This window comes from Calidris pugnax, unplaced genomic scaffold (assembly GCF_001431845.1).
Source record: "Calidris pugnax isolate Ruff unplaced genomic scaffold, ASM143184v1 scaffold20, whole genome shotgun sequence".
Lineage (NCBI taxonomy): Eukaryota > Metazoa > Chordata > Aves > Charadriiformes > Scolopacidae > Calidris > Calidris pugnax.
Window position 1 is genome coordinate 17,316,249 of NW_015094510.1, and position 13,507 is coordinate 17,329,755.

The 13,507-nt window shown below is 41.2% G+C and overlaps 1 protein-coding gene across 1 annotated transcript; it reads right to left on the bottom strand.

Annotated features, from left to right (window-relative positions):
• Positions 1-1,037: 1,037 nt before the first annotated feature.
• Positions 1,038-13,447, bottom strand: CKAP2 (cytoskeleton associated protein 2). Its single transcript, XM_014965711.1, has 9 exons — positions 13,326-13,447; positions 11,258-11,345; positions 8,342-8,417; positions 6,064-6,866; positions 5,252-5,438; positions 4,512-4,679; positions 3,905-3,977; positions 2,780-3,176; positions 1,038-1,923 (listed from the first exon to the last, which is right to left on the bottom strand). The coding sequence occupies exons 1-9, from the start codon at positions 13,384-13,386 to the stop codon at positions 1,683-1,685; spliced, it is 2,094 nt and encodes a 697-aa protein (XP_014821197.1). The 5' UTR covers positions 13,387-13,447; the 3' UTR covers positions 1,038-1,682.
• Between the last annotated feature and the right edge of the window lie 60 nt (positions 13,448-13,507).

Below are 13,507 nucleotides of genomic sequence, written 5' to 3' on the forward strand. Positions count from 1 at the left end.
CCCGCCCGCTCCCCCGGTCCCGCCCGGTCTCTGAGGCAGCGCCGCTGGCAGCCATAGCGGCGCGGTAGGCCATGGAGCCTCTGAGGCGTTTGTTCCTCAGAACACCGGTATTTATTAACCATAACACCTCAGGAGGAGGCCTGTTAATACGTCCAGAGTCTCTTCAGACTCCACGTTGCAGAAATCTCTGTGAAAGATTTCACAATCGGTTACCTGACTGTAGGGAGGGACTAATTTGTGCCTGGGCCCTAGCGAGTGAAATCAGTGAAGCCTTGTACTTTAACCTGGTGTTTTATCTATAGAAATGTAACCAGTAAGTAAGGACGTGTTAAGTGCTGACTACGAGATGTAAGGGAATGGCCTCAAGCCAGAGAAAACCAGCTAAAGCTGCTTGCAAAGTATGCAAGTCTTGGGCAGCTCTGTTGGCAGAATGACTTCCGTCTTGGGTTTCCATGCTGGAAAAAGCATTTCCAGGTGAAAAAAAGATACAATGAAATCACCCTGAGCCTGACTCCACATAGCCCCTGTGCAGAGAACCAGCATAACAGATATTCCACAAGATGCAGCAGAGTTAAACCCCCCCAACAGAGAACTGTGTTCTGAGACATGTTTGATTCTGGGTTACTCCTTGTAGAATAACCATCCATGGATGCTTAGACATGCTCATCAGCGAGCAGGAGGGTTGTTTGAAGAAAACATAGTGCAATAGCACACGTAAAAGTTACTTGGTTGGTTACTTGTTAAATACATCTTCTTAGGTGCGAAGGGCATGTCCTGTCTGCAAAGAGAAGGTTGTGGCTAGCCATAAGGACCAACTTCTGTTTAACAGTGAAATCTGAATACTTAGCTAACATTTTAAGTCACAGTTCATGTAAACTCTGCATACTGAAGATCTAGAAACATTCAGCTTCTGCTGAATGTGAAAAATTTCGGTGTTCTGCACCAACAATTCACTTCCAGAATTCCAGTTCCAGGCCTATAGCCATGTTCTACAATTCATTCCCAGCCTAAAGCTCATAAAGAAAGAACAAATACAACTCAGTTGATTAGTTTAATAAGTCTACCATATTACAGACTACAGCAAACCAACATCAGAACAGTCATATAGTAATTAGTGTATCAGATCTCATTGTAAGGGAGATCCCAGCAACTGAAGAAATTAAACTCAGTTTTGTTGAAATACTGCCAAAAACGGATACAGTTTAAAATTAGTGTACAGCTTCTAGCTGGTGTCAGTTTTAAAAACTAGATGTTTCTGTAGTAGACATCGCCCCATTGGAACACCTATATTATGTTTTTTCCCTTTAACTACAAGTTAGATTGTGTAATTCAAAAGAATATATAGAAATTGCTGCAGGAAAAGAGTAGATATTGCAATATACTACAATCAAGCTGTTCTATGAAGTGTTAAACCTAGTCCTTAATTCAATATTTAATGAAGCATTTAAAATGAAGACACTGATGTTTATAAGTACTAAACCAGACCAGATTTACCAACATTTTAACAAGGCAGAAACTTATAAATTCAAAAGTTTAGTGACTCAGGCAGTGAAATTTCATCTTAAGCCTTCCACATAAGTTCTAGATAGTTCCTCTCTGAAAGCTGCTATAAACAAACGCCCCTCCAACTCTCCTTAAAAAGGATCCAACCTTTAACCCCCATGTAACATCCCTGCTACTTTTTACTCTTCTACTTCAGCACTTGTTTCTTTGAGCCCATTGCTCTCTTTGTGGATAAATGCAGTGGCTTTTGATTCACATTCTCCCAGCTGTTCAAATGGATCCTGTTCACACGGATCCTGATCTTTAACAGTATCTGACAGCTTGCACAGCTTCTCCCGAATGCGTTGAGAATATCGCAAAGGGGTCACAATTTTCAGGTGTTTAGCACTGGAGTCATTTGCCTCATGCTGCATCTTCACACTTAGGAAAAGAGACAAAAAAAAATATCACTAAACATAGGCACACTGTCATACAAGTTACCTTTGTAGCATCTAGCAGAAACAGCAAGTCATAATTCTCTTTCCTATTCCCATAACCAAAGGAAACAGGAAATAAGCCCTTTCCCATTCATACAGTTAAAATCAGATGTGCAACACTCTTCTTGGGAAAAATACTTATCTGGCAAATTTTCTGATAAGATTTTCCAAAGGAAGATTTCCCCACCATTCCACTGGGGTGAAACTTCTATGAGGGATATGCAGACAGCTACCATGAGTCCAGCTTCATCAATTGCCAAAGCTGAGCACAACTTTCTTAAGCCTGCTATCTTAGGAGAAACTTTGTGGCAAGAAAGAATTTAAGTGTTACCTGTTTTGTCTTGAGGTTACTACCCTTTTTTTTTTTTGCCTTTAGGTACAATTAAGATAATCCTTACAGGACAGTTACATCTTGTTCAGTTCTGTGTTATATGGCACACATGTACGTTTGAAAAGGGGAGGACTGGAGACACCTACTTTCTCTTTACCTAGCTTGGTGTAGAAGTGCTACTGCCATGTGGGCTGTGGGAGAGGATCCTAAACCTGGAATTTATGTCTCTGCCACAAAGAGGTTTGAGTACTCTGGAGTGAGGCATTCAAAAAGCAAAACAGTTTGAGTAAATAGAAGAATTAAAAGTCTTCCTTCTGAAGGAAGAAGAAACAATCCTAAAAAACTAAGTTCTTGAGAGCTTTTTAACTGGGTGTTCACAAACGCAGCACCTCCCTGTTTCAGGAGGACACAAACAATATTGTTGCCCCAAACACCACAAACTTTCCATAGTTACCTGAAGTAATCTTACCTTTCCACGTATGGTGTGGTAGATGGATTGCATATCAAATGGGATGTGTCATTCTCCTTCTCAGGAGAATTAACTGCTTGGGCTATATCTTTTACCTCATCCTCATTTTGCTGTTCTGTTTCACTTTTTCCTCTCTTCTTTGTATGTTCTTTAGTCTTGCGCTTTTTAGACTTTTTTGGCAAGATCTCTTCTCTTAGTTTAAAGTCTAAATCCATTTCTTCTTTTTTGATCACTTCGCTGCTAATCTCTGCTTTCTTGTCATCACTTTCTGCTTCTTGGTCACCATCAGAGCCAAGATCCTTGAAGGTCACCTGAACCTGCTCTACAGATGAATTTGGTTCCTTGCTGACTTCCACTACCTCATTTAAATGAGTTTCTGTAACCGTTTCCCCTAAAACTGAAACATTGAAGAAAGTACAGCTGTGATTACTTACAACTACAGAGAATTTAATGTTTTAGAGAAAGCTCTGAAATCTTAAGGGTTTACACAAGGATGAAAGTTAAGTATGTACTGAGCCTGAGCCACAACAGTTTAAGTAGCTAATAATTTTAGTCACCTGCAAGAACCTGCAACTTGAAAACTCAGGCTAAGTACACCCTGAGAAGTCATTCTCTTCCTTCCCAAGTACAGCAGCTTTGAACAAGTAATTCAGTCAGTTTCTGGCATTAAATACTTGTCAGGTTATGTTATATTGGAGAGGAATGTACAGGATTACTTTGCTTCCAAAAACTTAGAATATTTACCACCTTTAATTAACACTCTGCCATAACACAACCATGTATCTGCTAGTAAAGGAGTTTGTGTCAGAGGCAGTGTTTTTTTTAGCTCACAAGAATGTATTTATTTACTCTTTGGTTATTAAGCTAAAATAGCTGGACAACATTGTTTTGATAGAGTTTAAGTAGAAAGCCTGAATATGAAAGCATCTCCACTACTCATTTTAACATGCCCAGAACTAAAAGGATTGCTTAGTCAAGGCTGCTTTCAAAGACAATCAAGTACAAAATGATCACAGAGAAGTTTCCATGAAATAGGATTTAATATAGGCACAAATTGTTTAAATGGTTAGTTTGTGTTGCCTGTCAAGCTAGATATTTAACTAGAATAGAGCACTCAAGACTTACCATCCTCAGACTTAAGAGAGCTTTCAGTATTTTTCACAGCATTTATTAGTGTGTGTCGGAGTTCATCTTTAGGCTGGAAAAAAGTTGTATCATTTTAGAAAAACAATTCCAAAATTGATCATCGTTTCATCTTATTTTGTATAACAGTTACAGGGAAAGTGGTACAGACCACGTGATGTTCATACTATAAACCCATTATTTAATGCTGTTCAGACACAAGTCAGAACACAAGTGAATCCTGTATTTGGTGCATTAAGGCTGGATTTGATGCCCTGAAATCTTGCTGCTATTAAATCACAAGAATTAAGTCCATCAATAAATGTGAAATTAAGTTCTGTTTTGGCTTTCTAGTGATACAAGAAGTCCTTAATTTCTTCTAGGCAGAACATCATATGGTATTTTAACGGTCCTAACATTTTCTTTTTGAAAGTACAAACCTTCTGCAGTGGTTACAAAGCAAACCAAATCAAATTTTTAATGTTCAAGTAAATCACATGGCTCTCCTACTATAAAAGGATTTATTAAAATCAGAAGTAGTTGCATTTTATGTACCATACTTTCATGCCTTTATCTTTGTTAATCTCAAACTTAAAGACCAGTTGCTCACCATTGCTCCTGCCAAAATGGCCTCCTCATATACAGCAATAAGCTTTTCAAGAGGCCCCTTCTGTTTAAGACGCATACAGCAGATCCAGTATTTTGCCAGCTTTTTAGCCCCAGGAGTGGTCAGTGTCAGGTCTTCCAGCATAGCATGTGCTTCATCGCCTCGGCATCCCTAGAGTCAACACAAGAGCAGAGATTTAAATGCAGTGAACATTGAGATGCTGTATTTTAGCTGGTTTTGAACTAGAAAGCAAGTATTTTTTTTTCCTTTCTTGGGAGAGAAACCCTGAAAGTTGACAATGGCAAGTATTTCCAAGACTGAACTATGAACTTGGGCAGAATTGTTGTTCACCTCTTCTTCCAAATGAGAATTATTTATACAGTGTTGTAAGTAGAAGGGATAGTAGAATGCATAGACATCTTCAGAACTACTTAAAAGAGACTTTTTCAGAAGACCAGGCAAGTTTCTGCAAATGCAGACTTGTTTTAGATTAATTACTTCATAGCTACTCATTACATTATAGCTTTTCTACCTCATTATGTTATGATCATTGCTTAATCTTACTGGGTGCTTCAATAAGTGAGAACTTAAGCTGCTTCAGGTGTCAGCAAAAAGCTCTGATATTGCTTTACTTGGGGAGCAGTTAGTCCCCTGCATCTGATTCACAGGTCCAGCACGCCCATAGGATTTGCATGTTGTAGGGACCTGTACGATTAGAACTCGGTAGGCAAGGGACTGAGTACCTGTTCGATTAATTGCAGACATTCTGCAAGAGTGCTTTTGACCTTTTGGCTGTTTAATACGTCCTCTAAGGAATCAGCGGAAGAGAATTCTTGTTCTTTGCTTTTAGACTGGGGTCCTAGAAGCACAGATATAGGAGGTCTCCTCATCACTTTTCCTCTAGATGCCCTCCATTCATCCAGGCGAGCTCTGCATGGAAGAATATTAGCCAAAGGGACAGATGTTTTATTATTTTTTTTACACTGACTGACAAGGGAGGGTAAACAAAAAAAAAATTAAAAAAAATCAAGTTTTTAGTAAATGTGACTTTCTACAAGGAGTTCTACAAAGGATACTAAATAACTTTTAGATTATGAATCTTTACCCCATCATACAAAGCTGCATTCACCAAGCTGAGAAGTGTCATTGACAAGTGCTCTCCTTCAGTCCATAAACATGCTCACTTCTATATACATCCTGCATCACTTTTTTTTTTTAAAGTAGTGGCATGCACATGCAAGTTTTCTTACAGGATTATCTGTCATGCTTAAGGCTGTCACAACACTTAGCCTAAAAAGAAAGGGAGCTTAAGCAATATACATTTTAAATTTACAAACACACAGGACAAGCTGTAAGCCTGAAGAGCTGCTGCAGTTAGTCTGAATCCTGATTTTTCAGCATTAAGGCTACAGTTTTACTCTGCTGCCCCTTGGGTACTCAAGTTCACTTATTTTTCAGTGCATCTACAGCAAGAAATAGATCCAAAAAAATATTATTGGAAAGAAGGTCTAAATACCTCCCAAGATCAAGCTATAACAGTGAGTAATTCAGTTACCTTCTCTCTAGTGCTGACTCTCTTGGCAGAATAGATTTTCTGGTGCTGTTAGTTCTAGACTCCCATCCCAACTTTGTAGCAGGTAAAACAGGAATTGGTTTTGCTGGAGCTTTGGATCTCGCATCTTCACATTTCTTCCCTCCTAGCGCTCTGCGATCAGAATTGTTAGAAGCAGCCTTGGGTGGCTGCAACCCTCTTCCACCCATCATTTTTTGGCCTGCTGCTTTCTTTGGCACCACAGCAGATGCCAGTTGCCATTTCTTCATGCTGGACTGTGAGTTAATAGCAGCTTTATCAGACGGTTTGCTCTGCAATGGGAGGGCACCGTTTGGTTTTACAGAATTAGGGTTGTTTGTGCCTTTGACGGTCTTCAGCACTGTGCTTGTGGACGCAGACCTTGCTGCTGGTTTGATGGCAGAAGGGAGAAGCTTCTTGTCCGTCAAAGAACTCTTTTCCCCCTCATTTCTTGGTGCTTTTCGGAAGGAGTTTATCTTGGATTGGATAACTTTGCCACGATATGTACCAAGCACTGGTTTCTTTGGTAGGCTGATACGTGAATTTTCTTTTTCTGCAATCAATTGCTTCTCTTTTATGCTTTTTATTTGCATGAAGGACTTGGTAAGTGACATGTGCTGAGATTTTACTTCAGTGACTTCATCCTTGCAAGAATGATCTTCAGGATTATAGTTTGTGCCTGATATGGAACTTGTCAGTGTGACTGTGGAAGAGTTTAAAATAACATTTTTTTCTGAGGTTCCGCTGGATTGGTCCCATGATCGTTTATTAGTATTCTCTTTATTTTCCTGAAATCAAAAGCATGTCCATGGAGATGTTAGAAGTACATTGGAAACGATTAGCATGCAGCACCAAAGAAAGACTTTCACTCATTTACAGGACTAAAGTTGATTAATAGTAAATGCCACTTTAAAAATTATCTACAGAAGTAGTATATATACACTCTCCTAAAGCAACCACTGGCTTTTAACTTCCAGAAGTCACCTTCTAAAGAAAGCCATAAAGTAGAGACTTTACCATGTATATAGTCAAAAGCAGTATCTCAGTTTGCGTACCTCAGTTTTGTATATCGCTTAATGGCAGCACCATTCTTCCACTTAATGTGGGTAGCCTACTAACACAAGGTAGTGAGTAAAGCCTTTAATTAGGGCATTAGGATATATTATCAGAAGAAGAATTTTCTTACTAATAAGTTGTCTATTCTTAATTACAGTATCCTACATGTGAGTTTTTTTATGGCCTTACTGCGGCCTGAAACTCTTAGCCATATGTTCTCTGTATAACCCTAGCCCAGAGGCCATGAAAAGTGGGACCTAATCTTTTCCTCCAAAGAAGATGCTCTGCAACAACTAGTTCAGCATTATCCAGGCAGTAGTTCTGGAAGAGTGAAAGATTCAAAGGCAGGAAAAAAAAAAAATATGTGAATGACACATGGGAGTCTGCAGAAGCAGATATTCTTCCCCTTTAAGGAAGATGCCCTTGAACAGTAAGAAAACAGCACTGTATCCCACTTTTTGGTCTCTTATTCAGGCTTAGAAGTTAGATTTAACCCAGCTAATAAACAGAGCTTGAGTACAAGGGCTGTTATTTCAGGAAGCTATGTAGTTTAAAACAAATTTAAAATAAGACAAGACATTAACACAGACCAAAATATCTCCCTTCAGGTCATTTCTAAAAAACCCCTTTGTTCTCACTGTTGGAATTTTTCCCTTTAACACCCATTTTTTAAGTTTTAAGGTTTTTGCTTTCCTTCTCAAATAATCCCAGTTCTCTCAAACCTTTCAGAACCAAAACTCAAAACCATCTAACATGAACATAGGTTTTCTGTCTAGTTTTTTTTTCCCCCTCACCTTTCCCTGAGAAAGAGTCTGGAGAAGAACCTGTATTTTGCTATTTCTAAGGAGCACAATTATGTGCATCTTAATTCTGGAAAAGTGACACAAAATTATTTAGGGAAAACATTCCCTTGAACTCTGATTAGGTATTGGCATCTATTTCTGATTACATTAGATTTACCAGCATCACAAATGAAAAACCACAAACATTCAACAGTTTTGTTAGTGGTTTGGGTGACAGATCTCCAAGAAGCTTATAATATGCAGCCACTGAATAAGTGAAATAAAGTTTTAACGTACTACATCACTGCACTGGCAAACTTCTCATACTCCGGAAGTCATATAATTTAATACAATTGAAGTGAGTGGAATGTTGTAGTCACAGAAACAGAGAACCATCAGTATTTGGTTATCAGTCAGAAACCTACCATTTCTGGCTTTGGAGATGTTGAGAGCTGTATTTTGTCTTGCAGTTTAGTGGTAGTTGCTCTCCTAGTTCTGCTACTGTTTATAAAACAAAATAAAAACGACATCTTAAATCATCCTTGCAACATAACAAAGGAATGTATTTTTAGTGTAAGTTTACATGGTCCAGGTGGCAGTCTGCAGGCTGAAGCCTTTCTGTTTGGCCTTTATTCTTCCTCCAGAATAAGTAAATGGCTGAACAACCACTGATCAGGGCCCAGGCTGCAAAACATCCCTTCTTGCACAATAAAGAGCTGGCTATTATTAGGGTAGAAAAGAGAACAGGCCCTATTTACTGCAAGTGCCATGTTTGATGTTTAAGGATGTGCACCAGTCTGTCTGGCCTGACGCATCTGCTACAGAAGGTGAAGTTTCTAAATGCTGCAGTTGAGGGGGAAGAAGGAGCAGCACAAGGAGCTGAAGCTCAACTACTGTAATCATCAGAGGTCAGGACATTTGAGGCGAGTCTAAACAAGGATACGTAGTTCCTACCACATGGACGGGTTCCAAACCCTGCAGTCAGGCACCAGAGCTGGCATCAGACTAACCAGTGAGCAAACCATCAAGACCAGTATTGTCTCCTAGCAACTATGAAAATATATTGACAGCTCAGAAGATAAACATCTCAGTTTAAAGTTACAAATCAAAATTCTTCCTCAAGTGCTTCATGATTCGTTGTACGAAACATGGCATTATGGCCTGTAACTGAAAATTAACATTTCAGTTAGCAACCCGTATTTTTCCATCAGATGATCTTCTGGAAGCTAGCCGAGTTGAAAATGAAGGTACACTAGTGAAAATAACAATAATTAGTGATTTTGAAATGCTGGAGAAAGCAGTCTGCATCATGCTATCACCTCTGTACCACCTATGATAGAGAGTAGATGTTAAGAGAACTGATCAGAAGTCATAGAATCATAGAACCATTCACATCAAAAAAGCCCTTTAAGATCATCAACCGTCAATCTAACACTGCCAAGTCCACCACTGAAAAAACGTCCCTAAGCACCACATCTACACATCTTTTAAATACCTCCAGGGATGGCAGCTTCCCTGGGCAGCCTGTTCCAGTGCTTGACAACCCTTTCAGCAAATCATAATCATCTAGGTTGGAAAAGACCCTTGGGATCATCAAGTCCAACCATCTACCCTCCTCTACAAAGTTCTTCCCTACATGATATCCCCCAACACCACATCTAATGACTCTTAAACTCATCCAAGCATGGTAAGTCAACCACCTCCCTGCGCAGCCTGTTCCAGTGTCTGACCAGTCTTTCTGTGAAGAATTTTTTCCTAATGTCCAGTCTAAACCTACCCTATTGCAGCTTGAATCCATTCGCTCTTGTTCTATCGCTAATTGCTTGTGAGAAGAGACAAACACCAACCTCTCTACAGTGTCCTTTCAAATAGTTGTAGTGAGTGATGAGGTCACCCCTCAGTCTCCTCTTCCTCAAACTAAACAGTCCCAGCTCCCTCAATCGTTCCTCATATGATTTATTCTCCAGGCCCTTCACCAGCTTCATTACCTTCCTCTGCACCCACTCCAGAACCTCGATATCGCTCTTGTATTGCGTTGCCCGAAAAAGAAGTTTTTCCTAACATCCAATCTAAACCTTCCCTGGCACAACTTGAGACCATTTCCTCTCATCCTATCACTTGTTCCTTGGAAAAAGAAACTGACATCCAACTGGCTACAACCTCCTTTCAGGCAGTCAGTGTGGAACAGCTATAGCTTCACAATAGGGAAGTGTCTGCAAAATAAAGCATTAGTCATACCCACATACATGATGGCTCTAAACAATGAGTTAATTGAAGACTATGAAAAGCCCTGGAATTTAATAGTTGGAGAAAAACTGAAAACAGTTTTTGTTTTCAGTTACAGTAGGAAAAGTGAAGTAGATCAAATGCTAAATTAAGAGTATTGCTACAATGGAAGTAGTTGGTGCTGGCTTTCTAACACAACATAACCTCCTACAACATGAAAGCACTTGCCTTTTCCCTCTACACAGAGCCAAGTCTTTGACAGATTACACTTATCCTTGTCATTTATGCATATTTTGTATTCAAAGGTTGTTGTTCAGTTAGATTTGCACTACCAAGTAGTTGTGTGCTGTTAAACATGGGACTATGCCACCATGAGTATACAAAATGGTAAGCAAGACTTCCCATTTAGACAGGGCCAAATTTCAGACTGAAATTTACCATGTGCAAAATCATTAAAATAAGCGACAAAGCTACACCATGAACTAATGTTAGAGCCTCTGTGCTCCTTTGCACCACTGTCTTCTCTAGAGAAACTTTTGTTGCTTATTGGAAGGTCTTACACTAAATTGTCCAGACTTGAGACAACAGCAGGAAGAAGTCAATAAAAAGAACTACTAATTGGTGATAGGTGCCCACATTTTGCTTACAGAACATCATGTCTACCTGCTGGCCATCACACAAGCTGGATTTAGCAGAAAATAGTGAAGTAGTACCTATAAAAATACGATGAAGCTAGATCAAGTGGATGGTGAACACATGCAACATAGCCTGAGTACAAAGAGGGGAAAAAAAAGTTATTTACAGAAGGAAGGTTATAGAGGCAAACAGCTAAGCAACATTTGAAATGAGAGCTCTGCCATGAAGCTATCCTGTCCTGTCATGGTCTCTAGGGGAATAGATAACACACTTCATGAATTGCATCTGTTGTATATTTGTGTAACAAAAACTTTCAGTACTTGCTCACAATAAAAGGACTTTAGGAAATCCATGTGGTCACCAGCCTCGTTGCATGGTCTCACGTTTCAGTTGGGGTTCTCTTCCAGAACTGCTATTTATGTCTTTCCTACCAACCATGGACCTTTCTAAAGGAATGTAAACCATTGCAGAAATACTACCTGATCAATCCCTCGTTTTCTTGAATGGGCACGCCAGAAAAGGTCTTTTTTCTTGATAGATATTCTTCAACTTTTTGTCGCCTTTGTTCTAATGGGTTTGAAAAAAAATAAAAATCAGACTTACTACATTTTCAGTTGAAATAGTAATGCCAGACAAACTCTGTCGCTTTGAAAAAATGAAGCGCAATTAGAAAAGCATCAAAACATTATAAAACAGACACTGTGGATTAAGAACATCTTTAATATTCACATCTTGTGTCTTATACAGTTTTTAATTTCCTAAGAAAGGGTATATTGAAGGGGGAGTTGAATGTGATTTCACAGCTATACAAGATGGCTGTCTTGCTGCATTAAGCTAAAAAAACACAACTCTGTGATCTGAAGAAATCGGGCTCCTCCTTTTACCTTCTAGATGCCTGCCCAGTATTTCACATACTTAATATTGGTTCAGCGAGCACCAACTTTTCACTTGTGACAGTAGCGAGATGAGTATAGCACTCATGAAAAAACACCGTGCACATAAACCCAACTGACCATCTGTGAAATCATTCGCTTCTCTTCTGTTGTCAGCTGGGCTTTGGCGCAAATGTTGGACCAATGGGAGTGCTAATAACAGCAGAAAATGATCCTAAGGTCTTAACCCAGCTGTCACTGCATTAATACAGAAAAGTCAATCCCAGAACAGGATACTACTTCCCATGTTTTTGCTGCTTGACTGCACACCAGAGAGTTATGTCCTTCATAGGACCATGTATTTTTCAGAGACCTTTCCTTATTCCCATAGGGAGCTAGTGATCTTTGCTTGCTGGCAGCAGCTGGGTTAAGATGGTCCTGCAACCCAAAGCAAGCTCAAGCATCCACACTGTCAGGCTCCAAGTCTTACAATTGTTTCACGTGCAGTGGGTTGTGAGAACAAGGAGTTAAGTCATTATCTTTGACTCAGAAGAACAATCCCTTTATGGTGTTCAGGAACTCATGGCATTGTACTATCCACCATCATAGACAGGCTCATTCAACAGTGGAAGTCTTCAATGACCTCACACATGAAACCCAAGTTCTGCCCCTCCTAGGCAGGCATGAGCCCCCTTTTGAATCTGTTTGCACCTGTTCCTTATCTTTCATATTTTGTCTTGCCCACTGTTCATGATTCACGCTTCAGAAATCTTTGCAAGGTCAGTCAACATGTCCCCTCAATGGTGAGATACTCCTGTATTACTGAAGTTCAGATAGTAGAAATTGCTAGAATATTATTCCCTTTGAGGACCTGAATGTCAATTCTGAAAAGAAGCAGGCACTTGGTTGCACAGTAGAAAGTTATCATCCCACAGAATGGGGTAATTACCCTCAGAACCTCCTCCTAGTCCTATAGGAGAGCTGAAAAAGGTCAGTTCTCTCTCACGCACTGACCCACCAAAGCCTGAACCCACAGCCAGCAGAACTGATGCAGACTTAGGCTTGGGGCAATACTGCATTTCGCTTAGGATATAGTGCTTTTTTAGCACAGCTTTCCAAGCCCAAGCCGAAGGAAGCCGGAGGGGCAGCGTAGACCACCACCTGCTTCTGAAGAGGGGTACACCAGAGGTCTGCCTGCCCAGCAGCGAGCATCCCGCAGCTTCCCCCGCACCTTCTGCTCCGGTCACTCGGCTCTCGCCGGCTCCAGACAGCCAAGCGATGCGGTTCGTTTACCTTGCAGAAGCCAAACGGGGCAGAAAGTGATAAACGGAGAGGGTGCAGGTCTTAGATGGCAGCATTTGCGTGTTTCAAGAGGATGCGCTTTCTAAGGCTTTCTCTCCAGAAGCCCTGCCTGGGGTGAGGACCGAGGGCGCAGGGGGGGGTCGTTGTGGGGAGAACCGGCCCCAGCCCTGCCCTGGGGGCTATGAAGCCTCATCGACCCGCTCGCACCGGTCCAAGGCCACGGCGGCGGGCGCTGCCGCCAAAACCCCACCTCAGGCGGTGCCCTCCTCTCCCGCTTCCCGAGGAGAGCGACCGGCTCCTCCGCTACCCACCCACGGCCTCACCCCGCGCCGCCGGCAGCGGAGGACGCTTCAGCCCCTCGAGGCTGCCTTACCTCGGTAGGTGGGCTCGGACCTGCGGCTGGCCGGGAGCTGCGGAGGAGAAGGCGCCGCCATGGTCGCCCAGCCAACAAAAAGGGTGGCGAGGGCCGTTTGAATCACCCGCCGCGGGACTTGAACTGGCCAATGGCGAGCGGGAGGGCGGGGCCGGGCCGGCTGCTCGGGCGGGCGTCAGGCG

What these genes read in the sequence shown, in the direction of transcription:
- CKAP2 (XM_014965711.1), bottom strand. Translation starts at nt 13,386, where the DNA reads ATGGCGGCGCCTTCTCCTCCGCAGCTCCCGGCCAGCCGCAGGTCCGAG. An exon ending in GTCCGAGCCCACCTACCGAG is followed by an intron (nt 11,346 to 13,325) that starts GTAAGGCAGCCT and finishes CAAACCCATTAG; the next exon opens with AACAAAGGCGACAAAAAGTT. An exon ending in GAGTCAGCACTAGAGAGAAG is followed by an intron (nt 5,439 to 6,063) that starts GTAACTGAATTA and finishes TCTTCCATGCAG; the next exon opens with AGCTCGCCTGGATGAATGGA.